The sequence below is a fragment of the Eptesicus fuscus genome, chromosome 18 (assembly GCF_027574615.1).
Source record: "Eptesicus fuscus isolate TK198812 chromosome 18, DD_ASM_mEF_20220401, whole genome shotgun sequence".
Taxonomy (NCBI): domain Eukaryota; kingdom Metazoa; phylum Chordata; class Mammalia; order Chiroptera; family Vespertilionidae; genus Eptesicus; species Eptesicus fuscus.
In genome coordinates, this window is record NC_072490.1 from 24,747,363 (window position 1) to 24,774,162 (window position 26,800).

At 50.2% G+C, this 26,800-nt stretch overlaps 1 protein-coding gene across 2 annotated transcripts in view; it reads left to right on the top strand.

The window, feature by feature from the left end:
* The first annotated feature begins 4,624 nt into the window (after window positions 1-4,624).
* Window positions 4,625-26,800, top strand: part of SH3BP5 (SH3 domain binding protein 5) — a 63,571-nt gene continuing 41,395 nt past the window's right edge. The window contains exons 1-2 of one of the 2 annotated variants that reach the window (XM_028129438.2): window positions 4,625-4,737; window positions 7,303-7,365. Coding sequence is in view for 1 of the 2 variants with exons in the window: in XM_008153286.3 (XP_008151508.2) it covers window positions 5,491-5,652; window positions 7,303-7,365 (225 nt within the window). In the remaining variant the exon portion in view is untranslated. Of the gene's footprint in view, window positions 4,738-5,365; window positions 5,653-7,302; window positions 7,366-26,800 lie in introns of those variants that run through there. The other variant, XM_008153286.3, reaches the window with a different exon arrangement.

Genomic DNA, 26,800 nt, shown 5'->3' on the forward strand with positions numbered 1-26,800 from the left:
ATTCCCTGCTTCGTTTTTTGCCCTTAGCCCTGATCGCCCTGACATATTATACATTTATGCCTTTATTGTCTCCTCCTACTAGAATGTTAGCTCCCTGACAGCAGGGAGTCTGTGTCTTTTGCTCAGAATGGCACCCCTGACATCTGGTACAATGCCTAAAACATGTTAAGTGCTCAGTAAATATTTGTTAGGTGAGGGATGAGCAGATGAATGAATGAATGGCGCCTCGCTTTCTCTGGTCTATATAGTCCAGAGTTTTTAGCCTGCCATTCAAGGCCCTGGAGGACCTGCCCCAAACATTAGGCTCCATCCCTGCTCCTTCCACTTTCCTCAGTCCCTTCCTGGGCCCCGAGTCCAAATGATCTCCCTCCTCCTTCCAGACCCGTCCATCCCTTCCATGGTTTCCTCGTGTTATTTCCGATCTGGGAAGCCCTTTCTTCCTTTCTTTGGCAAAACCTTCCTTCCTTGTTTGAGAAAATTCTGATTATTCAAGGCTCAGTATCAACGTCTCTGGAAAACCATCCGGCCCTTGCAGGCGGAGAGTGGGATGACTTCTGTGCTCTTATCACCCACGTCTGGCCGGCACTACCCCTCTTTCTGCCTTAAACGCAACCCCAGCGCTCTGAGGTCAGCAGATCCGCTCACTTCCTCTCAGGCTTGCGCTCCTGGGTTTTCACCTCTTTGGTTTCTCTTCTCACACAAAAGACTGAGGAGCATGTGAGACCCAGGCGGAGATGGCTCCGTTCACCTGAGGACTTGGGCAGGGCAGGATTTTCTGTGTTTATTAAACAAATCCAGGTTTCCCTCCACACAGACAGAAATAGAAACCTCCCCGGACACTCACCGCTGCGTGTCTCTTTGCAGGCGACCTGCTTGCTTTAGAAGTCAGGAAGTCAGGGACTGCCGGTGTGTGATGTCAGTGCAAAGGAGAGGTTGATTTCAATCCCACGAAAGAAACCAGAACATGTCAAGCAAGGGCCGTGATAGAGGAATATGTAAACCTAGGCCCCCTCCTGCAGATGGCTTTTCCCTCCTGCTCCCACATTGCAGCCCACGGTTCTACATGGCAAAGGGGGAAGCACAGAGGCTGTGATTTTCACCTGAGAAGATTCACTTTCAACTTGAGGAAGTGGTGGGCAGAGCACAAGCACACAGTCTATTTCCTGCCAGTGTCAGGGCGTAAACAAACTGCAAGGAGGTGGTACAAGTAAACTGAACAGGGAGTGTGGTTTCCAAGCAAAGCAGGCCTCAAGGTTTTTGTGAGGGTGTCAGCCACACCTCCCCCCTCCCACCTTGCCCACACCGGGCACCCTGTGGTCAGGCCCCTGCCAAGACATTGCAGCTTTGAAGCAGGTGTGTCCTGAGCCACTGGGAGCCACTCAAAGCCTGGCGAGGGCGCGGGGGGTGGGGTCGGGGGGTGGGGGTGGGGGGGGAGGGAGGTTTCCTGGAAACCACATCACAGACAGAGCCTTATAAAGCCACCCATCTTCTCCAAAGGAGCAACATTACAATTGGGTGGCGCATTCTTCACAAAACAGAGATTCGAGGAAATAGCCAAAGTGATGCCACAGGAGCAGCACCTGATGTAGCCATCTCCTCATTCATTTAAAATTGTGAGTCCCTGGCCAGGCTGCTCGGTTAGTTAGAGCATCGTCCTGGCCAAGGTTGTGGGTTCAATCTCTGGTCAGAGCACAGGCAGGAATCAACCAATGAATGAGTAAATGAGTGGAACAACAAATAAATGTTTCTCTCTCCCTTCCTTTCTCTCTCTAAAATCAATACAAACTGTTAAATTATACTTAAAGTCTTTTAAAATGGGCAAAAATGTATGGTGCCTATAATATTCTACCAGTGGCCAGCGGGGGTCTTGGGTGGCGGGGGGGGGGGGGGGGGATGCATCTTTTGAATGAAGGAGGAAGTGGAATTTAAACACAAATAAAAAAGGATAAGAGACCTAGAGAACCATTTCCTCTCAATCGGTGGCTCTCAAACTTTTTGGTGCCAGGACCCCTTTATATATTTTTTTAAATGATTGGAGATCTCAAGGAGCTGTTGTTTAGTGTATGTGGTTATATCTACCAGTGGATACTATATAGAAATTAAAACAGAATTTTTAAAAATTATTTTTAGCCGAAACCGGTTTGGCTCAGTGGATAGAGCGTCGGCCTGTGGACTGAGGGGTCCCAGGTTCGATTCCGGTCAAGGGCATGTACCTTGGTTGCGGGCACATCCCCAGTGGGGTGTGTGCAAGAGGCAGCTGATTGATGTTTCTCTCTCATCGATATTTCTAACTCTCTATCCCTCTCTCTTCCTCTCTGTAAAAAATCAATAAAATATATTAAAAAGTAATTTTTATTAGTTTATCTAAAATAACAGCAATACATTTATATAATGTTTGATGTTAACATAAATATTATATTTTTTTATGAAAAATAGCTTTCAAAATGAAAAATGAAATAGTTCCCAAAATAGAAGACAGCTGGATTCTTGTATATATTCTGCATTCAGTTTGTTGTGATATCAGGTTGTCTGCTTCTGGAAAACTCTAATGTGCATTCATGAGAGAATGGCAGTGGAAAGAGCAAATACCCTCGTATTAGTATGAAAGTCGTTTTGACCTCATGGGCCTCCTGCCAGGTCTCAGGGACATTCAGGGGTCTCCAGCCCATACCTTTGGAACCACTACTCCAGCTCGGTACACCAGCAAAAATAAATATCAAGCCTTTGCTTGGCTTCCAAGCCACTTACATGGCTTCCCCTCTTAGTCTGCGCAGTAGGCAGAATTATGAGTGACCCATTTCCTGCTCTCTGGTGTGCATATTCCTGTATAATTTGGGGAACTGGTGAATACGATGGGATAGTCACTCCCATGATTAGGTTATGTATATTGCATAGTTGGCTTTAAGAATGGGAGACTATTCTGGGGGTACCTGCGCTAATCAAGTGAACCCTTAAAAGGGCTCCTCCTGAAGAATAGATTGAAGCCGAGACCGGTTTGGCTCAGTGGATAGAGCGTCGGCCTGCGGACTGAAAGGTCCCAGGTTCGATTCCGGTCAAAGGGCATGTACCTTGGTTGCGGGCGCATCCCCAGTGGGGGGTGTGCAGGAGGCAGCTGATCGATGTTTCTAACTCTCTATCCCTCTCTCTTCCTCTCTGTAAAAAATCAATAAAATAAAAAATAAAGAAAAAGAATAGATTGAAGAGTGCAATTTCATTCAATTGAACACAAGTGAGATTCTCTGTTGCTGGCTTTGAAGGTGAAGGGAACCATATGGCAAGGAATGCAGGCAGCCTTCACAGCTGAGATTGACCCCTGGCTGATAGTCAGCAAGGAAACGGGGACCTCAGTCCTACAACCACAAGGAACTGAATTCAGCCAATAACCTGAATGAACAGAGAAAGGACTTTTTCCTCGGAGCCTCCATAGAGGATTGCAGCCTGGACAACACCCTGATTCAACCTGGGATACCCTGAGCAGAGAACCTAGTCACCCGCGCCAGAACTTCAGACCTACAGAACTGTGAGATAATGAATGAGTATTGTTTTAATCTGCTAAGTTTGTGGTACGGTTATACAACAGTGGAAAACTAATACAATATGGATTGTTTCAAATTTATTTTTAAATCACACAAATACATCTTCCTTGTAAAAAATGAAAACATTATTGAGAGGAAAGCTCCTTTTGACTCCCCCCCATCCTTGCCAGTCTTGAGCCTCTCCATATCCCTTTTTTCTAGGGATATGGTATGAATACCCCCTTTGTTGGATATGAATCCTTCCTTCCAGACCTTTTTCTATCCATTCATGTGCATAGGTATGTACCAACAGAAAATATATAATACTGCTGTGGCTTATTTATTTTTCTTATTTTAACTTCAGAACATTATTGGGATGAATGGTTTTCCACCTCTGTCTCTCAGGTTATTCACAGCTAGGATGGCCCTGCTCAGTTATAGGCTCAATTCCAAGCCACCAGAGGGACATTGGTGGCTCTCTTGTTCCAAAGTAACCCGTAATGGTCATCTGGTCCCTGCCTCCATCCAGCACTGGAACATCAAGGAACTTCAGAACGTCCTGCACTAACTCTCCACTGATTTAAAGAACAATGAATAGGTGTGGCCTTTTCAGAAACAACCCTATGGCATGCACCTGCCTTACCTCAGGGAGCTAGGACGAATCTTTGCAGCAGACCACAGTGCCAGCCTCTGGAGAGTGGTGCCTTGCCCAGGGAATAACCCCCCATCTTAGCTTCTGATGGAACCGCCAGAAGCAGGTTTTCCAAGGTGGCTTGAGTGCTGGGCGCTCAGAAAGAAGTCCTGTCTCAAGCTAGCGTGGCCTCCACACGCACAGAGCCGATGGGCCACAAGCCTGTGTGTGAAACGTGGGCACGCCCTGCGTTTCTGTAGCGGAGGAGGCATTAGCAGGGGCCAGTTGGCAATGCCCTACCTGCTTTGCCAAGCTCATCTCATCCTGTGCCCCCCTGACATCACAGAGGTCCTGACATTTTATAACAGCACAGACATGCCCTTTCGATCTTTGGCCTTTTGTGATGTTGGGTTTGCCAGGGAAGCTGTGGCTGCCTGCTTGCTCTGGGTGGGCAGGAAACCTTGCCAGTTCGTAAGTCCTTGCCTAGAGTGTGCCCATCGACAGGGGTTACATGGACCACCTCCCTGCATAGGCTGTACCCACCCACCCACATCCCTGATCCATGATTTTCCATGCTTCTTGGCTGCTCAGGTAGGAGCGTCCCACACCTATGAAAGCACAGGTGTCTGGGTGTGGCACGCTGCCCCGAGGGGGGCCACAGCCTTTGGATGGGAATGCACGCCTGGGGCAGGGGCTGACTCCTCGTACTTCTGTGTCCATGTGAGCATATGTTTCTGTTCCCCTTTCGGGTGAAATCTTCAAGCAGATACAATTAGCAAGGTTCACCCAAGAGGAGAAACGTGCTTTGGGCGCCTACAGACAGGGGTTTGAGTGAGTCTTGAAACTAGTCCAGGGCCACTGGGGACAGGCTTCTAGAGGTGACTTCAGAGAGTGGAAATACCCCAAACTTTCCTCCACAGTCCATTTCCTTCGGCGAGGGGGGAGGAAGCTGCCCCGAAACTGGGCGTCCAACGTGGGGTGGTCTGTGATCTATTCGGGCTGCAGGGTGAGGGCTCCCTGTTGCCCCACGCTAGAGGTGTGCAGGGAGCTGGGGTTTTTGTGACGGCGACCTGGGTCCCCGGGACGGGAGGGGGAATAGTCAGAGCCGCGCGGAGGACGGCCGGGCGGGACGAGGGCGGAGCGGGCGCCGCTGCGCTGACCGCCGCTGCCGACAGGGGGCGGCCGCGCCCACTTCCTCCGCATCGGCGAGCGGCGCCTCCCGGGGTCTGCGGCGGCGGCTCCCGGACCGTGCGGGCTGTGTTGGGGCGGCTGCGGGCGAGCCTGGTGGCGGTGGCAGCCGACGCTTCGAAGCCCCGCGGCCAGGTTTGCGTGCCGGCTGCCCGCATGGACGCGGCGCTGAAGCGGAGCCTCTCGGAGGAGCCGGCTGAGCTCCCGGCGCCCGCCCGGGACTTGGAGGAGGAGGAGGAGGAGGAGGAGGAGGAAGAGGAGGAAGAGGGGATGGAGCAAGAGCTGGAGGAGGAAGAAGAGGTGGACCCCCGGATCCAGGTAGGGCGCGCGGGGGGCGCCCCGGATCCCCGACCCCGCGAGGGCCGCCGCGGAGGTCGGCGTCTACACCTCCAGCTGCCTCGCCGCCCCCGGTGCTGCGGTCTGCGGGCAGGAAGAGCGGGGCTGAATCCTCGGTTCCACCCGGTTCCTGGGGAGCTGCAGTGCCCGCGTGGATGCGGCCTGGCTAGGTGGCGGGGATCCCCGCAGACTCCGGGCAGGACCCTGGGGTCGCCGCAGCGTGCTCAGCGGTTCGGTGGATGTGCAACAAAGGGAAAAGGGGGCGGGGGCGCCATGCGGGTATGGGGGTCCCCGGCCAGGCTCCGGGCGCCGCGGGCATGGCACGGCCTCCGGGCCGGGGAGGAGAGGTCGGCCGCCAGGTGGGCGGTGTCCGCCCCGCTGCCCGGCTGGCACCGGTGCCCTGCGTTCCGAGTCTTCCTTCACCTGGCGCAGGTGCCCGGCCCGAGCCATCTTCCTCCTTTGATTCATTGTTACCAAACTGAGGGGTTTATTGTCCCCACTGACTCAACCTTGCACTTGGCCTCGAAGGTTTAGAACCCAGCTTTTCCTTGTTAGGAGGTTGAGCGTGGACAGGAATCAGGAACAACTGATGCGCAAAGCAGACGCGGGGCGAAGGCGAGGGCATTGGCCTGGCCCTCCGCACCTCCATTTCTAAGGGAGATGATTAAAAACCAGTTTCCAAGCCTGGATCTAGGGGGGACAGCTGAACCTCTTCACCCTCCAGGCAAAACGCACAGCAAATCCTGTTTCCAAGACCATTTTTAAAAATATATGGCTTTTCAGTATATCTTTCCATTCCTGAAGCCCTAATTGGCTTTTCAGTGCGCAGATCAATTAAAAGCTCATTTAACTCAGCTGTTTCTATTTAACTGAATTGTTTTGGCAGATTAGCCAGATAAAGATCAGGTGGGAAATGTTTGCATTAGAAATCTTATTAATTAAAACCGCCAGTTTGAACTACTACCATGTTTTCTTTGATAGGGGAATTCTGTTAACAAGATCCTTTGTTCGCAGAGTAAAAGGAGTTAACTTCATGCTGGCCACTTTTTACAGAATCTCATTTTGTAAATGTTTATTTAAAGGTATTTTTTTTAAAAAGCTGGTTTAAAAATACCTAGGGAGATTGAATAATTGGCAGTTTGAAAAGAAAAGATTTTCATCTTTATAGCAAAATACTCAACCACCAATGAGTTAATGTCAGAATCGTGCCCTTGATTGAAAACATTTCACCGGGTTTATACTTGTAGCTGGGCCTTGTTTATTTATTTTTTATTGTCTTTTCTGCAAAGTTCTTGCTGTAAGGCAGAAGGTACTGTTTTGATTCGGCTCCGAAACCATTGTTAACAGGTGGATTCACCTGAAGGCACAAACCTGGAATAACTATTTGACCTTCTAAGAAAAGACAAATTTCTGGGACTTTCTGACATTGCAGATCAAAGATAAAGTTTTCAGAAATGCTGACATGCCCTTGGCTCTTCCGGCCAAGGCTCGGCTGTTTTCCTTGAGAATTAACACTGACTCGTCCCTCTTCCCACAAATGGTGCTGGAGTAATTTTGCAGGTAATGGGCTGAGTCATACTGGGAACAAAAGACGATCCCTGACATCTTTTCCCTCCCTCTGTTCTTCTTTAGGGAGAATTGGAGAAGTTAAATCAATCCACGGATGACATCAACAGACGGGAGACTGAACTTGAGGTACGGAAAGCCGGGCCCCTGTCCTTGCTGAAGCGACACCAGAGTGGTTAATTTTGTTTCAGTCGCTGGAGGGTGGTTGCTGGCGTCCCCTCCTCGGGAGTTGAGCAATAGCCTGCTGTCTGACAGAATCAAGTACACCACTGAGCCCAGCTTGTGGGTGGAACACATATGGATCTAATTTCACATGTTTTTCTTCATCATGGAAGCTCCGTGGGGCCCAAACCAAGGGCTTTACACAGGCGTAAGCCCTAAAGTTACAACGTGTCTGTGGAAGAGCTAAAGACCTGAGGGGGAAATGAGCTGACCTCTTGAATGGAGCAGGATAAAGGAGCTCACCGAGTCTCTGCAATGCTTTCGGGCGGTTCCTTACATTGTTCTCGGATACATGTTTCCTCAGACTTAAACCTTTTTTATACTTTCCTGCTCTAATAATTCACCCCCCTTCGACGTTGCCGCTCATCTCTTCGTAGTCGGCTAGTGTAGGATATAATCACCTTAATGGCGAGGAAAAGCTGTTTAGACTGGGAAGGGCTGTCCTGCTGGGAAGCATCATGAGAGACTAGAACTCATTTGAATTTCATGAGCATCTCCCAACCTGAGTGTAAACAGATTAGCATCCTTTTTTATTGTTGTTAATCCGCACCCGAGGATATTTTTCCATTGATCTTTTAAAGGGAGTGGAAGAGAGAGGGAAAGACCGAGAGAAACCTTGTCTCATATGATTGGTTGCCTCCTGCAGGCGCCCTGACCTGGGCCTGGGCAGGGGGAGGAGCCTGCAACCCAGATACGTGCCCTTGGCTGGGATTGAACCCAGGGACCCTTTGGTCCAAAGGCTGACACTCTATCCAGACCAGCGAGGGCCCGATTAGCATTCTTCACAGCTACCGATTGGTCCCCCTGCCTGTTCAGGAGTGGTTGGTTTTACCCTCCATCGGCAGATCTGAACAACCCCGGATCTGAATGTCCCGGAGCCTGTGAATGGTGTCAGAGCTGAAGGAGCTCGGGGAGCTGCTGGGTGGACCGGTTTCTGTAGCAGGAGAAATAGCAGGGAAGGTCAGTGGAGAGGGCAGGAAGCATCTGGTCCCTAAAAGTGAGGGTGCAGGTGGTAGGAAGGTAATGTACCAGCAATACACTGGCCACCTTGACTTCTGCCTGCCTGCCGCGGAGGCCCTGGACGTGGGAGTGGGGATTAAAACCTGTCTTCTGAGCTGTGTGGGAAGGGTTCCGTTAACCCCTCTAGCGCCACGGTAGGTGGCTGTGAACACTGGCTGCGCTTCTCCCCCAAGTGGAGTAAAATCTGAGTGTTTATTTAAATGCTTTGCTCTTAGGATGAATCGAGTCTCTTTGTTGGGCAATTGAAATCTCTCAGGACCTCAGATTTGTAATTCACGAAACAACACCAAAAGCCCTACTACTTCCATAGGGATTTACAAAGTGTTTTTACAAGCGTTGTCTCTTTCTGTCCTGCCTCCACAGGCTCCTGTGCTGTCCAGTGCCGCCACACGTGGCTATTTGAATTGAAATTAAACGAGATTAAAAATGCAGTTCCTCAGTCATGTAGCCACACTTTGTAAGAGCTCCATAGCCCCTGTGTTGGACAGAGCAGAGAGCACCTCCACCATAGAAAGTTCTAGTGGAGCCGAAACCGGTTTGGCTCAGTGGATAGAGCGTCGGCCTGCGGACTCAAGGGTCCCAGGTTCGATTCCGGTCAAGGGCATGTACCTTGGTTGCGGGCACATCCCCAGTAGGGAGTGTGCAGGAGGCAGCTGATCGATGTTTCTCTCTCATCGATGTTTCTAACTCTCTATCCCACTCTCTTCCTCTCTGTAAAAAAAATCAATAAAATATATTTATAAAAAAAAAAAAAAAAAAAAAGAAAGTTCTAGTGGACAGCACGGCGTTGGGAAGTAGGGGAGATGGCGACTGCCTCTTCAGTTGGGGACACGGAGGCACAGTGTCCTCTCAGATCAATGACAGTAGGGAGCCAGGTCATTGTCCATACAACCCACCCACCCCCGCCAGCTCTCAGAGTCTCCCTTCCCAAGTGTGAACAGACGAGTTGGAAATAGTGTTTGTGTTTGGATGCCTGCTCGATGCCGGCCACGGTTCTGCTTGCACACACTTCCCTTCTGGGGGTAAAATGGTTTCATATGTTGAACTCCTCCTAGCCCTGATTTCCGAATCCTTTTTCTGAATGCACTCAGGTGTGTGTGTGTCGCAGGAAGCCACGGGACAGGTGTTTCCTGCCTGGCCCTGGAGGGCACTGGGCAGCAGCGAGGAGAGGTGGCCAGAGCTGGCCTGGGTCGCTGGCTGCCCTTTTCGTGGTATTATTAGAACCAAGATGGACTCTGAAATATAATGCCAGCTGTGTAAGCAAGGAAAACGTGTCTAGGAGCCCCATTGAAAAGTAAAAAGAAACAGCTGGAATGGACTTTAATCTATTCCATCGAACCAAGAATGTTCCGGATAGCATACTTTTAACATGGCATCAATCGCAAAAGTCACTGAGGTATTTTACATGAGCTCTTCGGAATCTTGTGCGTATTTTACACCTACAGCACATCTCGGCTTGGACCGGCCGCTCAGTAGCTCCGTGTGGCCCGGGCAGCCCAGGGCTAACAGGTGTTGCCTGTGAGTCTCCCAGAGGAGCAGCGGGACCCGGCCCCAGCGCGGCTCTGCGGGTGCTCCCAGAGCCCGGGGAGAGCTGGGTGTCGCTGTGTGTCTGGCGGGCTGCCCTCCTCAGTCAGGCCCTGGGCCCCAGCCTGTGTCAGGCACTTTTTTGGCCCCTGCAGACGCGGGGGTGAACCAGACAAAGGTCTTGCCCTCGGAGAGTTTGCATTTGGGTTGGGGTGGGGCACAGAGAGGTGGCTGATCATTCCCGATTGTAGGAACTACAGAGGAAGGGGGAGGTGACAGGCTGTGGGAGAGGGGGCGCCGTGAGATAGCGGAGTAGAAGCCGGCAGAAGCCGAGTCCCTGTGCAAAGAGGAGCAGATGGCGTGAGCGGCGGGGGTGGCGCAGGGGCGGGCGCCAGAGGATGTGGGACAGGAAGAAGAGCATTTTGATACTCGATTGAGTCTCCTTATTCGTGGTAGTTGTTTTCTTTTTTTTTTAAATGTGCCGCAGTTTTTAATTTTTATTATTTTTAAATTCATTATTGTTTAAAGTATTACATACAGTATTACATACCAGTATGTCTCTTCCCCCCGCCTCCCCCCCCCCACATTGACCTCTCCCCGGCCACCCCTACCCCCCTTCGTGGTAGTTGTTTTCTGTCCAGTAGCTGTGAACATGGAGTCAGTGAATCCTGAACCTCTGCTCCCAGAGGGGACATGAGACCGGACGCTCGCAGGACCCTCGCCCCACCTTAGGTTCCTGTGGTCTCTAGTCACGTTCTGGTCAGCAGGTCGGCACATAACCTTGTTTTATGTGTGTTCCCGTTTAAAGTCGCCGTATTTAATATATGGGATTGATTCATTAATGTTGAACTCATGGGCAAGAGCACAGCCTCATGCCTGGATGAAGCCCGTTCAACACCCGAGTTCGCTGTGACCCGTCACAGCCTCCTTGGGCTGAGGGGCACCGGACAGCACGTTGGCACTAGGCGTGCAGGCCGGTTTAAACAGCAGAGCCACCAGCAGAAAACACGGAAGCCGGGGCACTGAATGGGCCGTGGGGAGGATACCGTTCACGGTGTGAGAGCTGAAACCAGAGCGGAGGGTCTTTGCTCGACCTCGGCTGGGGGCACCCGCATTGGGTGGCGCTGTGCATGTCCGCCCTGTGCATGTCCACGGATGAGTGCGGGAGCGCACGAAGGTTGACTTGGAATCACGAGTAAATCGTAATGAGGGTGGAATCTGTCAAGAATGAGGGTTGGCTGAAATGATTCCGAAGCCCCTAGGGGAGGGGCCTACGCTGTGCACATTTCCTTTGCCTTCACTTGTTGAATATCACCTGGAGTGCCTGGCACTCCTCCGGGCTTTGTCTGACTCCAATGGAAGTGAATTGGTGACCGGGTTTGTGGCGGCTGCTGCTTTGCTCACAGAGCGTGGCTTGGTTGTCTCTGGACAGCCATAGGCTGTGGTGCAGGCCTGGGTTCACCTTTAGGATCCCATCTTTTTCCTCCTCTTCCTCTTCCTCCTCTTCTTCCTCCTTCCTTCCCTCCTTCTCTCCTCCTCCTCTTCTTCCTCCTCCTCCTCCTCTTCTTCCTCCTTTTCCTCCTCTTCCTCCTCCTCCTCTTCTTCCTCTTCTTCCTCTTCTCCTCCTTCTCCTCTTTCTTCTTTTCCTCCGTCTCCTCCTCCTCCTCCTCCTCCTCTTCTTCCTCCCCTTCCTCCTCCTCTTCCTCCCCTTCCTCTTTAAATCGGAGGTTACCAAGAGGCCTCTGGATGCCGGCCACCTGCATGTCGCCAGTTGGACGTCTGCCTCTTCCTGCAACCTCATTTTGCCTCTGACCTTGTTTGAACAGAGCTGTGTCCCCTCTGCCCTCTGATTGCTATCGGGAGGGCCAGCCTTTCAAGCTGTTGAAGGGAATAACCTTTTAACCAGAGAGGCCCTTGGATATAAGCCTGATGCTTCAAATTAAGAACGTAAACGCATTTTCCCACAGACACATCCGTGAGTGTTTATTGAGCACCTACTATGCGCTAAGGACAGTTTTAGGTGATGGGAGAGAGCAGTGAAGAGAATGGACAGAACCCGTCTTACATTGTGGAGGGGAGGAGATGCAGTTAACAGTGAACACCACAGTAGTCACTGTGCTAAGGAGGAAAAGTCAGGAGGGGCCTGGGCCATGTGGGTGTTGGGGGGAGAGGGCAGGGAGGAGGGGCTCAGTGTTCTATGTAGGGGGTGGGAAAGACTTCGTCTGGAGAGAGGGAGCCGCCGGGCCATGTGGGGAAGAACATGCCAGCCAGAGGGAGTGGCCGGTGCTAAGCTGAAGGTGTGACCTGGTTGAGGACCAAGCAAGGGGGACTAACTGGTGTGCTGGGGGTGGGGGAGCGATAGAGACAAGAGGAGGAGAGATCCAGAGAGAGAAATGGGTCATTCACGTGAGGAGGAGGAAGTGGAGAAGGGAGAGGAGGAGGAAGACGAGGAGGAGGAAGAGGAAGGACGCAGGCCTGGTTACCCACATTCAGCTTCTCTGGCTCCCGGTGATCGAAAGCGGCCTTTCCCAGGCTGCCCTTCCCAGGGAGGCAGAGTGGTTAGTGGTGAATGTTCCTGCTCTGCCCCTCCTTGCTTGGGTGGGGCGGATGGAAAAAGCATGTGATTCTGGACACTTGTGTTCCCCAAACTTTCCTAAGGCCTGCGCCCAGAATCTGCCTTCCCCCCGTTCCAGACACCAGCAGACATTTTCTCTTAAAAATACAGTTTTTGCCCTAGCTGGCTTGCCTCAGTGGAGAGAGCGTCGGCCTTCGGACTGGGGGGTCCCGGGTTCGATTCCGGCCAGGGGCACATGCCTGGGTTTCGGGCTCGATCCCCGGTGGGGGGTGTGCAGGAGGCAGCCGGTCAATGATTCTCTCTCATCACTGATGTTTCTCTCTCTCTCTCCTTCTCCCTTCCTCTCTGAAATCAATAAAGAAATATATTTATAAAAAAAAAATTAAAAAAAACACAGTTTTGAGCTTGGAAACTCGGGGGTGGGAGAGCAAAGGGAGGGGTGGATTGGGAGGGCCTCTCTCGAATGAATATTAACACAGGTCAGGGGAAGAGAGAAATTCTTTCCTGAAAAGATAATGTTGCCACATCTTAGCACCTTGGCCTTTAAGGCTGTGAGGTGTGATGTGCATGTTTGTGTGTGTGTATGTGGTTTGTGGGTCATGTGGTTGGGGTGGTGTGTGTGTGGTATGTGTGTGGTGTATATTGTGTTTGCGGTGTGTGTATTGTGTGCATGGTGTGTGTGTGTGTGTGTAGTGTGTGGTATGTAGTGTGTGTGATGTGTGTGTGTGTGTGTATATGTGTGTGTAGTGTGCATGAGTGGATGTGTGCTGGGGGAAGGCCCTATAAGACTTCAGTTGTGTTTTGGAGAAAGTACTAGAGAGCGTGTGAAGTGATACATGGATGAGGGGAAGTGAGGAATAACTGTTCCTTGAAACTGCCCAGTCCGGGCTGGGAGGGGCCCTGACCGCTTTGTACCCAGGTGAGATCTGGTTCAAGTGAACAGTGGCCGAGGCATTCATGTCACAAACACACAGCCTGTCCTGTGGGCTGAGTCCTGTGGGCTGAGTCCTGTGTGGGTCCCTCAGGAACCTCAGACACACCTGTGCCCTGGACGAGCTTGCTGACTTCTGGATGGACCATGTGGTTAGGAGTGAGAGGGCCTTGCAGGGCCCCTCGGGAAGCCAGGGTGGGGCTTGTGGAATAGGAGGCACAGAGTTGAGGCGTGGAGACCCAAGCCTTTTGGAGGTCTGTTAACATCCCAGGGAGCCTAGAAGGGGAGGCGGGAGAGAGCTGACACACAGACATCCCCTGCAGCTTGACCAGTGTTGTGACTCTGGCCATTGGCTGGTGGTAGAGACAGACACACCTGAGGTCTTTACTGGGCGCCTCTGTGATCTGGGCTGGGGCTGCTGCCTTCCCCACAGCCCTGACCTGAAGTTTGGCCATCAGAAAGGTAGGGCTTCGTTCGGGCTTCCTGCTTCGGGGACAGTCCCCCCCATACCACGGCTGGGATGTCAAGAGACAGTAACTTTTTATTTTTTTTTATTTTCACCCGAGGGTATTTTTTCAATTGATTTTTAGAGAGAGTGGGAGATAGGGAGGGAGAGAGGAGAGCAAGAGAGCGAGAGCGAGAGCGAGAGCGAGAGAGAGAGAGAGACATTGAGAGAGAGAGAGACAACATTGATGTGAGAGAGACACATCGATTGGTTGCCTCCCGCACGTGTCCCAACCGGAGCCAGGATTGAACCTACAATCCAGGCACATGCCCTTGACCAGGGATGAACCCATGATGCTTCCGTGTGCGGGCCAACACTCTAACCACTCAACACCGGCCAGGGCAAGGGACGGTAACTTTTGACCCAGCAATTGCACTTGTGAGAATGTATCCTAAGGGAATAACTGGGCGAGGATATAGGTCTGATAATGTTCATTGCAGCATTGCGTAAAAATGTTGGGGAAGTATAAATCCGAATGACTCTCAATAGGAGTTTGGTTAAAGAAATGAATACAATGCACGCGCAATGGTTGCCAGAACCTAGGCCTTAAAATGATGACACGGCCTGTTCTTAACAGAGAAAGACATCTGAATGGAACAGAGCAGATTCCAGGAGGGCAGTAGTATGGTGCTCTCTTCTTTAAAATGTGTCTGTATGCATGATAGTGCCTGGAGAAGATGGCACACCAGGTAGTTATGCCTGGGAGGGGAGATGAGTGACATTTATGTTTCCGTACTTTCCTATGTTTTCTGAATTATTGCATAGAATTTGCGCTACTTGATAGTCAGAAAGGAAAAGAACAAAACAAGCCAAAGCCATGGGGAAGGGGCGGTGTAGGGTTGGCATCAGGTGACATAGGGTGGCGTTGGGTTAGAATCCGAGGTCAGCTGACTTTTATGGGCACGTGGCCCCTTGGTGTGAGTCCTGTCATCTATGAAATGGGGGGGGGGGTGGTCATGATTCTTGTCCACGTCCCTGGGTGGCTGGGGGACACGAGGAGGGGCTGTGTGAAGGGCGCTGGGATGGTTGCGCAGCCCGGGTGCAGGGGGTGGGGCTGGCAGGGAGTTTTCTAGATGCAGAACAGGCTCCGGCGAGATGTCCGTTGGAGCCGGGCCCGCCACGGGGGCTGGCGGTGGCTCTGCTCTCCTTCCCAGGCCCTGCTGCGATGTTGTTTTTTGTTGTTAGTGACTGGCCCTGGGCGAGGGGCCAGAGAGAGGGCTCGTGCAGGCCAGGATGACGGGGACATGGACTTTGCCTTCAGTGGAGCAGCGGGGCTGTGCCCTGTGGCTGGTCTGTGGGGCTGTGCAAATCGGTTTGTCTCCGGTGACCCCTGCCTCGTCAGGGCCTGTCTTCTCCCGGGAGTTGCCTGGCACTTACGAGGTGCTCCGTAGATATGTGAGTGGATGAACAGCAACAGATTGCCCCTTCATGGCTGTGTGACCTTGGGCAAATGGCTTCATGTCTCTGGGCCTGTTCCTTCTTCCCCATGATGGTGCATGGAAAGCTACCAAACATTATTGCTGTTGCTGGAGCAGAGTGGTGAGGGCTGCAGTGTGGTGGGTGCTTGTAGGAAGGGTTTTGTGTCTCCTAACTGCCCTTCAACAGTAATGACCGCGCATGATAATAATGAGTGCCTACTGTGTGCCAGGCCCTTTCCTACACACTTCAGAACGCCTTTATGTGGTAGGTATTTATCATCCCCATTTTGCCGATAACAAAACTGAGGCATAGAGTTCAAGTGTCTTGCTCTAGAGCAGATGCTCAACTTGAGCTCTGTTGACGTTGTGGGCCGGGTAATTCTTTGTTTTATGGGGCTTGTCCTGTGCATTTGTAGCAGCATCTCACTAAATGCCAATAACAGCACCTCTCCTCCCCAGTTGTGACAAGCATGTCCCCAGTCTTGCAAGTGTCCCCGGGGTGCAGAATGCCCCTGGTTGTGAACTACTACTCCAGAGCAGTGCCATCGAAGTGTGTGGTCCTGCACTAGCCGCCTCAGCCAACAGGAACTGGTTAGAATTAGAGCATCCTGGGCCCCACCCAGAATCAGAATCTCTGGGGCGTGGGGCCCTGAGGCTGTCTTACCCAGCACTCCCTGTCTCATGCACTTCCTACCACACTTACCTCCCTCGGGTGTGTGTTCATCAGGCTGTAGTATGGTCATTGGTTTACTTGTCTGGCGACCCTGCAGGATCTGGCCTCTGGAGGGAGGGGCGTGGCCTCCCCATCTTTTGTCCACAGCATGTCCTTCAGTGTCTGCACACAGGGGCACGGATGTCGGAATGAATGGATGTTAGTTTTTGCTTAGAATCAAGAGCCCTTGTGGACTCTTGGCTTCGTCCTACACAGTGTCCTGGAAAACAGACGGATCCCTCTTCTCCGGGCCGGCTCTGAAACCGCATTAGTCCCTGGCTGTTGTTAGACGGGGCCACCCCTGGGCACAGCCGTTGTGACATTTGGAAACTACCACCTGTGTCCTTCCCCTCCCCAGAGTCCCTCACTTACAGAGGTCCTAGCGCACGGAGGTCTGAGCGTCTGCCCTGCTTGGAGACTTGGCATTGTGATCGTGGCCTTTCCCATTGAAAAAGGATGGCAGGTGTGATTATGGACGAATGGTCATGATCAACTTAGGGGAGGAAAGATTAAGTAATCCTATATAATAAAGAGTTAATATGCTAATTAGACCGAACAGCTGGATGACCTTCCAGATGTCCTTTTGGACGAAGCCAGGGTTGCGAGGGCTGAGCCCCTTGCACGAATTTCCTGCATCGGGCCTTTAGTAAAACCATAAAGTGTATGTAAAGCTCTATGTAGTGTATGTATAAGACCACGTGTCCAGTAAGAGAGTATGTGCATACGAGAGAGAAAAGGTCTAGAACACAGGGATTGACAGTGTGGTCCACAGACAGTGAACTGCTTGTTACCAATTAAGGTGAAGTAAATACAGAAATTGAGAGTAAGAGTTTAAAAATTAAAAAAAAAAGTGACTTTGCCGGGTGATCCAAGTGACATTTCACTTTTCTAGTTGATTTTCATTGTATTCTACGGAAGCGTTGATTCACAGCGGGCGGAGGTGCGGGCCCGTGTTCCCACATAGTTTGAGAAGCGAGGCTCTGGAAAAATGCACCCTCAGATGTTACAAGTGGTGATTGCTGGTAGCTAAGAATGCTGGTGATTGTAATTTTTCATTTCTTGATGTTTTCTCAATTATTTACAAAGACCATATTTTATCATTTTCACAGGCAGGGAATGGGGGCGGAGAGAATGAAACATTATTATAACAAGATGTCTTTATGAGCCAAAGAAATGAATTTCTATGAAAGGAATTTTGGGAACTATGAAGGCCGGTGGGGAAACTTTTTTCCTATTGGTAGTCCCTGCTTTAATGGAAGATAAATCCTGAGGTTGGTGGGCTTGCGTAGTGAATGACTCTGTTGTTAAGCTCTCCTTGTGGTCATTCATGGAGGGATGAAAAGTGCCTTAAAGGCATTTTAGGATTGTCGGCAGCCAAGAAACCCTCATTTCTGAAATACACACAAACAATCACCAAGATATAACAGTGGAAAACATTTCAAATATTAAGAATGTCTGAGTTTGAGTATTTGCATCATTTCTAAATGCATAGACTTGTGGGCACCTACAGGCTCTCTTGCACGAGCTCATTCACTTGTCGCCACATTAGCAAACCGTTATTAGTATGGGCTGTTGAGTAGAACGTAGAAATAGCTATCTGGTGTCTAATATTGACCCTGTTGCCTTAAAAAAATCAGTGTGTCTTCCTTTTAAGCTCTAAAGGCCAATGAGATAATACATCGACTTTCCCGGTCCCTCAGCCGGAGCCCATCATAGGAACATAGGTGCTTGCTATTGTATTAAAGCAAACGTTTGTACAGTGACACGACTGTGCCCCAGGTTCACCAAAGACGCCTCCCCTCCTACCGGGGTGTCCTCACATCGAAAGGAGATTGGCGGTGGGGTCGATGGACTTTTTGCTGTCCTGGGGGTGATGGAATCTTCAAACTCCCTGGGCAGTAGGGAGCTGTGGTTCCTGTGGATTGTAGCCTTTAGTATTGAGCTGTTCTTTTTCCTTTCCTTTATCTAACAATTTTTTAAATAGAATTTATTGGAGTGACATCAGTTAATAAAATTATACAGGTTTGAGGTGTACAATTCTATAATACGTCATCTGTATGTTGTATTGTGTGTTCATCACCCCAACTCCAGTCTCCTTCCATCACCATTTATCCTCCTTGACCCTCTGCTACCTCTCCCCACCCCGATTTCCCTCTGCTAATCACCGTACTGCTGTCTGTGTTTTTTGTTTTATGCTTCATCCCTTCACCTTTTCCCCCAACTCCCTCCCCTCTAACAGCTGTCAGTCTGTGTCTGTTTTGTTGGTTTGTTCATTACATTCCACATGTAAGTGAAATCATATGGTACTTGTCTTTCTCTGACTGGCGTATTTCACTTAGCGTAATGCTCTCCAGGTCCCTCCATGCTGTCGCAGAAGGTAAGATTTCCTTCTTTTCACAGCCGAGTAGCATTCCATTGGGTAAATGTACCCCAGCTTTTTTACCCACTCCTCTACTGACGGGCGCTTGGGCAGCTGGAGCTGTTGTTTTGCCTTCTGAGCGTTTATTGTGGAGACCTTTCACTAGCAGTGTATGTGTGTGCGTGCGTGTGTTTGGCCGGCCGGCTCAGTTAAACACCTCTTGAACCTCATCCTTTGGCTGGCATCCCAGTTCTCTTTGCCCAGCCCTCCTCTCTGAGAGTTGCTTAATCTGCCTGTGGCCACATAGATGTTTCAACAGTAAAGACTGTCGCTTTTATGCAAAGCATCTTAACCCAGGGTTTCATGATGCCTTGCAGAGCAGCTCTTAGAGAGCTCTTTCGTTTCCTTAAGGGAAGGCGGAAAACGTTTTGTTCTCTTCTTGCCTGATTTTTCCTTTGCTGTGTTCTGCTGGGTTATCTGAGAGTTATTATGAGTGTTTGCTGTGACAGAAAGAAACTGCTAGCAGGGAGACAACGAGAGGAACATCCGCTGTTGGTTATAACCGCAGCCAAGCCCACTTGGGAGACGCTCTTGCCGTTTGGCATCAGACTCAACCGAAGCGTGAGTGGCGCTTGGTTGTCTTCACCCACCCTGCCCTTTTGCCGCCAGCATTGCAAAAGGGCCTGGCTTCACCCTGATAGATTGGGAGTCTGCAGATTTGATGTCCTCTTTTCTTCCCCACTTTTTGGTTTTGGAAGAAGAGATGAAATGGATGTTTTCCTTTTTATTGCTCTGGTGACTATTTCTACCTAATAGGTTACACCAAAACATCATAGCTTAAAACCGCTGCTTTATTTTGTCCGTGATTTGTGGGGCAGGAATTTGGAGAGGGCTCAGCTGGGTGGCTCTTGCTGGAGTGGGTCTCTGATGCAGTTGGGGGTCAGATGTCAGCTGGGGCTGTGGTCATCTGAAGGCTTGACTGGACGTCCGAGGAGGCCCACGTCTGTGTCTGGCTGCGGACGCTGGCTTTTGGCTGGGAGCTCAGCTGGGGTTGTCATCTGAGTGCTTACATCTGACCTTTCCAGCAGGTGGTCTCAGGCACTCTGACCTCCACCTGGGGTCCAGCTTCCCCCACTGTGAGCATCCTGAGGTGACCAGGTGGACACATCTTGGCTTTTTCTGTCTGAGCCTTGGGAGTCCCATAGTAGCACCTCTGTCATATGCTATTGGTCCAAGCATCCTGAGCTCACCCAAATTTCAGAGGAGGGGACATAGTCTCCATCTCTCCATGGCAATAGTGCCTAAGAATTTTGAGCCCCATTTGAAAGCTGCCACACTCATGGTGGAGATGTAGGCGCAGTGACTCGTTTTGAGGCCTGCGGGACATCTGTTTCATTCACTTAATAAACAACCACGTTTCACAATGCCTTCTCGTTGCTTTAATGGTTAACCAGCCAGCAAAGCAAGGACTTTGGTTAGTGATCCCAGTGACCCTTAAACAAACCAGCAACAATAAAAAAAAGCAAGAGGGAGCCAGTGCCTAGCAGAGCTGAGGGTCGTGTGCTTGGGAATTCTTTGCTGCTTTGCCCACTTCTTTAACATTTTGTCTGAGAGAAAAATGATGCCACGGCTTTAATGCCTATTAGAAAAAATTAGTGGAACCTAGAGCCAAAGGTACAGTAGCTAGGCAGACCCTTTATAAATTCAGGGGAAGGTTCTAGAGCTCTTTGGGCAGCTCTTTACATGCCGCTGGTTTTGTTAGCATCTGCACTGGGGAAATAGAATCTTGGTATTGCATGCATTTACTAGAAATTGCATCGGCTCCCCAGGTTGGAACTTGTTAAAGCAAACCACGCTTTAACTCTGTGAAATGTGGAGCTAAAAAAAAAAAACAGTAGGAAAACTTACTTTGGAGCCGATAGAGACTTAAACTCCACAGCATGTGATGGTAGAAAGCATGGGCTTTGAGTTCAGGAGAGCTGGATCTGAATTCTCCCCTGCTTCTTCACCAGCCGTGCAGTCATGGCAAGGTGCTGAGCTTTTCTGGGTTGTAATTTCCTTCTCTCTAAAACGAAGAGGGTAATACCTGTCTTGCAGGGCTGTTAAGGATTAAATACGGTGATGTTTGTAAAGTGCCTGGCACGGTACCTGGCATAGAACATTCAACAAATGGTGGCCCTTTTCTTTCTGCCCTTTGCTCTTTATTGAATAACTAGAGGCCCGATGCATGAAGATTCGTGCAAGAACGGGCCTTCCTTTCCCTGGTTGCCGGAGCCGCCTTTTCGCTCCAGCCTGGAGCCACCTTTCCGCCTTCTCACACTGCCCAGAGGCCCGGAGCTGCTGGGGCGGTGTGGGATGCCTGCGTCCCGTACCTCCCCCAGATGCTCAGGGCCTGCGTATGAAAATTAACCCGCCATCTTTGTTGGGTTAATTTGCATACCCACTCCTGATTGACTGGTGGGTGTCACGAAGGTATGGTCAGTTTGCATCTTACTCTTTTATTAGTGTAGATGGCTCCTACATCAAAGTCCCTATATATTGAAATCTATTATATGCTAAGCATTGCTCTCAGTTCTCATGACCACTCTTGAGGACACTGATGAGAAATGGAGGCACTGAAAGATGGAGTCAGTTCTCCTAGGTCAGATGGCCAATGGGCGGGGAGGCAGGATTTGAATCCAGGATCTGAGGCTGGAGCCCATGCCCATAGGTGGTTTGGGAATGCACATTCTGAGGTCCCGCTGAGGCTGGTGAGATGAAAGAAATGCTGGTCCAGGACTTAGGGGACCAGGTTTTCAACCCCTGCCCTGACACTCCCCAGGTATACATCCTTGCGAGAAATTTACCTCCTGAGGTTTCAGTTACCTACTCTGTGAAATGGGAGGAGCATCTGAGCTCAGCGAGGGCAAAGCCTTTTCCAGCCCTGATATTGTACGACTGAGATTTTGATTTAGCCGCATGCCGAATGAAATGTGAGTCACCCTCAGTCCTGATGATAGACGGAAAATGCAAAAGGTCAATCTATGCTGCAGTTAAGATTTTATTTTTAGTGAAGCAATGCTTGCACATTGTTGTTGTTTTTTAACAGCCCCAGAGAAGTCTTAATGACAAAAATGAAAGTCCTCTGCCTAATTTCTTCCCACCCCCAGTTCTACGCCAGGAAGCAACCACTGTTAACGTTTTTAGCTGTTTCTTCTGATCGTTCCTTTCATGTCTCTAAAGTTACAGCAAAGCGTTTTGACTTTGGTTCTTTCGCATCCTGTGCCCTCCTTTCTTTCCCCCGATGAGCTGCAGTCAGGAGGAAGGTTATCCAAAAGCCAGCAGGAGCCAGACAGCCAGCTGGCCTGGAATGCGGTGGGTGGATGCGTGCTTCCAGCTAAATCATCTCCGGAGCTTTCCAAGGCTGGGCCCTGAACTCCCCATCGTGCCCTGATTCCAAAGCTCATGTCAGTTATGAAATGGACCTGGTATTGCATAACAGCTCGGGTGGTGGTTGAAACATTATCCTGGTAAGCGTGCCAATCAATTGTATAATCCATCCAAAATCTAACGTTTAAGAATTGTTGGGGAAAAGTGCGTCTTGAAGTTGAGGAAATATACTATGCTTCTTGGTGTAAAAAAACATGGAAATCATTCCCTGGTGGTTGAACTCAGTAGAAAGCCCCGGTTCAGCAGTTCTGCCTCCTCTTACACAAAGAATCCCGTGGGTTTAAAAACATGCGTGGCCATGAATGGAAAAGCATTGGGTCCTGTCAGTCTTTTTAGCCAAAATGTGTGTGTGTGTGTGTGTGTGTGTGTGTGTGTGTGTTATGTAACTAGACCCCCTCCTCTAGGGCCTCTTAGGACTGACCCTTGGCCTGAAGGTTTAAAGGGTTTATGGTTTTTTTTCCTTTGTGGCGCTTTGGACCTTTGTCTGTATATAATAAATTCCATTCTGGTGGCTCATTCCTATGTAACAGCAACAAACAGGTTGAATTGAAAATGAGTCTTTTCCAAATTGACAGACATCCTACAAAATAACTGGCTCATATTATTAAAAAAAAATCTCAAGGCCTTGAAAGACAAAGACTAAAGAACTGTTCCAGAGTAAAGGAGACGAGAGGGAGATGACAACTACATGCAAGGTGCAGGTCCTGGGTTGGATCCTGGGCCCCCTAAACAGTTTTTCCCCCTTTATTAAAAAAGACATTAATGGGACCGTTGGTAATTTGAATAAAGTCATAGCGCAGATTGATAGCCTTGGATGAACATGATGTTCTGATTTTGGTTCTTGTGCCAGGCCCTGTGAGAGAATGTCCTTATCTTTAGGAAATGTGCACTGAAGTATTTTTTTTTAGGTTAAAGGAGCATCATGTCTGCATCTCACCCTCATTTTCCCCCCAAGTCTGAAATTATTTTAAATTAAAAAAAAATGTTTTTAAAAGTCTTTTCCCCATTCCCACATCTGCCAGTTGCCTTGACTTAGCCTCCAACTGGCAGCGCCTGCCCTTGGCCATGGAATCTTGACATTGGCCATCGCTTCAAAGGGAGCCGTGTGGCCCCGCCTGGCGGGACCGCTGGGGCGGCTGCGGTGTCCTGGGGGATGGGCCCGGGTGCTCACATGCTTATCTGGGAATATTTTACAGTCAAGTCAGAGTTCGAAACCAGAGCGGCCTTCTGCCCAGGAGGAACTCGGTTCCACACAGGCCTGAAGAAGAGCCCCGAGACCTTGGTTAACCTCAGAAAAGGGAAACTTACAACAGGAAACGCGCTTGACTGCCTTTTTCCCTCTTGGTGGAAGGAACCCCTTGTTGGGTCACAACCAGGACGGACAGTGTGGCACTGTGGAAAGAGAAAACGGGATCTGGCCTTGCCACCAAGTCCGCCGAGCTGCACAGGGGCTGCCCCTGGGTCTACAGCTGGGGTTGGGGCCCCCAACCCTCCGTCCCACCACCACTTAAGTGAAAGGAGGGTTTTCTGAGAGATTACAGGAGCCTGCCATGGAACCCAAGGGAGGGACGCATCATTGGGCCTTAAGCATAGGGAGGGGACTCGGGCGCCTCGTCTCCAGCATGTCCCAGTGGCCTCAACAGTCTTGGTTTAAGCCTGTTGTCCCGGCGTAATTATTATCATTTTAAAAATGTATTTTTATTGATTTCAGAGAGGAAGGGAGAGGAAGAGGAGATAGAAACATCAGTGATGACAGGGAATCATTGATTGGCTGCCTCCTGCACATTGGACCGAGCCTACAACCCAGGCATGAGCCCTTGACCGGAATCGAACCTGGGACCAAACCTGGAACCCTTCGGTCCGCAGGCCAGTGCTCTATCCACTGGGCCAAACCGGCTAGGGCCCGCTGTGATTATTAATAGGGCCCCTCCTCAGTCTGGAAAGTGCCCTGGTTTGATCGATAGGTTGCACCACTATCTGATTTCTGGATCTGAGTCAGGAACCCCGATAATCTCCCCTCCTCTGCTGCCTCCTGCTGTTCTCTCAGTTGCTCTCTTCTCACTCTCTGTCAGGTGTCTCTGTCATGTGTCTCTGTCACTCCCTCCTCTGGGCTCCTCAGTTCTGTTCCCTGAGAGAGAGTCTGTTCCCAGAAACGTGGCTGCAAGGTTCTGCCTGACGTGTGGACGGTCCCACAGAAGGAAGTGGTGGCTTCGGCGGACACCCCCAGGGGCCTCTGCTACAGGACTGGGGCTTGAGGTGGGAAAAAGGGAGTCAGAAGGGGAAGGAATGTAGGCACCTGGTCTCCAGTAAAGATTCTGACACCTCCCCGTTTGAAGGGCCTGGTGTTTTCTTCCCCTTTTTTTCTTTCCCACGAGGTTTCTAATCCTTCGGAGCTGTTTTAACCAGGGTCTTCCGGGTGGACGGACATCGCCGACGTGGAATGGGGCTCGCGCAGGGATCGGGAGTGTGGTGGCCCTTGGCGGGGTGGGCTTCAGCTCCTGGTGGTCCTCTGTCCTCCACCTCCCCCGCCTCTGCTGCCTCCTGGCTCCGCGCCTCTCAGGTCTGGCTCCCTTGGCGTTGGCTGTACCCTGGTGTGTTCTTTCCGATCCTGCCTCTGCTGCAAAATTCCTGAAGGTGGAATTGCACTGTCCTGGCTCGCCTCTCACGGGGCCAGGAAAGCCGCTCCCGAGCCGGGGCTGTGGGAGGAAAACTGGCAGAGGCAAGGAGAGGAGGCCGCTGGAGGACCCCGGGAGCCTTGTGTGAGCTCACGGGGGCAGCCAAGCGAGACCCGGGGTCCAGGAGCCAGGCCTGTGCTGCCCAACATGGCAACCACTAGCCCCATGTGGCTATTTAAATTTCATTTAAAATTTTTAAATTTAATAAAACACGTGGTATTTGCACTAGCCACATTTCCAGTTTTCATGGAACCACATGTGGCCGGAGGCCTCTGTATTGGACAACACAGGTGGAGAACAGTCCCATTCCTGCGGAGTTCTGTCAGGCTGGAGGGCAGCACTGTTCACCCAGCACTGTTCAAAGTGGTCCTTTGTGTGTTTTAGTAGCTACTACGGTGCTTGTAGAGAATAGGTTGGAGCCCTAGCCAGTTTGGCTCAGTGGGTAGAGTGTCGGCCTGCAGACTGAAAGGTCCCAGGTTCAATTCTGGTCAAGGGCACATGCCCGGGTTGCGGGCTCGATCCCCAGTGGGGGGACGTGCAGGAGGCAGCCCATCAATGATTCTCTATCATCATCGATGTTTCTATCTCTCTCTCCCTTTTTCTCTGAAAAAGAAAAAGAAAAAAAAAAGAATAGGTTGGAGGGGTGAAAAGAAAACATGATTTTTAGTAAACTTCAGAAAATTTCAGGTATCTCAGAACTGGTTGGTAGTCAGAATGTTTTCAGTGGCACCTTTTATCGTGTAACTAGAGGCCCGGTGCATGACATTCGTGCACTGGGTGGTGGAGGAGGGGGGCGCGGTGGGGGTTAGGGGGGGTCTCTCAGCCTGGTCTGCACCCTTTCGCAGTCCAGGACCCCTCGGGGGTCAAACATCCTTAGCGCTGCTGCAGAGGTGGGAGAGGCTCCCGCCAACCGCTGTGTCAGTCCAGCTTCTGGCTGAGTGGTGCTCCCCTGGTGGTCAGTGTGCATCATAGCGACCGGTTGTTCCGCTGTTCAGTCGATTTGCATATTACCTTTTTATTATATAGGATTCTAGGATGCTCCTCTAACGAGCTTTATGGTTCTTAACTGGTCATTCTCTGGCTGCTGTTGTAATTTTTGCCTTATCCTAGTTTTCTGAATGTACCATTTATTCCCTATTTTTCTTTAAATTGATTCACACTCTTACTTCAGTTCGAAAAGGAGAATTTATGACTGTAAGTGGAAAACCAGGAAAGGGAAATGCATTTTTAAAGCAAGAGTTTTATTGAAGGAATGTACGAATGAAAGTGCCCTCCTCATCCCGGCACAGCGTGGGACTGGGAAAGCAATGCTGGTTGCTGCCAGTGGATTTATTGTTCAGCTTATCACGTTGTAGCAGATTCCCTTCTCGGTGGACGGTTCTGAGCCGGGACTGGCCACCCCCTTCTTAAAGAGGAGGTTAGCGAAGCAAACGCCAGGAAGTGCAGAAGGCGCTATGAAGACAGGGTAGCACCAGCATGGCTTTAAAGAAAGATCTGAGAAGGAATAGCGGCTTCACTGTTAGTGAAAACATGCAGGGGTTTCTGTAGGAGAAGGGTGTCTGCAGGGCAGGCCGGAGGGGGCAGGTGTGGCTTGGTGCCCCGCAGCAAGATAATGCCTTCCTGCCTCAGGCCCCCTTATATAGTCTTGTAATCATTGAGTACCTCAGAGAGCTTTTGCTTTGTGAACAATACCTATATTTGCCATGTTAAAAATTAAAAGTAAGAAATTTCAAAAACTTGTATTAATTTATTTAAAAAAACCATAAACCAGTCTCCTTCCCTCCCCCCTAAAAATCAATGGAGAAAATATCCTCAAGTGAGGATTAACAGAAATAAATAAATATTATTAATCTAAAAAATTTTTATACACTGCCCTGGCTGGTGTGGCTCGGTTGGCTGAGCATTGAAAGGTTACCGGTTCCGGTTCGATTCCCGATCAGGGCACGAACCCAGGTTGTAGGTTCCATCCCTGGACAACGGGTCAATGTTTCTTTCTCACTTCCAAGTTTCTCTCTCTCTTCCCCTCCCCCATCCTCTTTCTCTGAAATCAATAAAAACATATTTAAAAACCCACAAAAATCATACACCAACTACGTGTTGACATAAATAATATATTTTATTAAAAAATAACTATTTCCTCACATAAAAGAAATTCGTGACAAGAATGTAATTGTCAGTGATTTTTGCAAGCCTT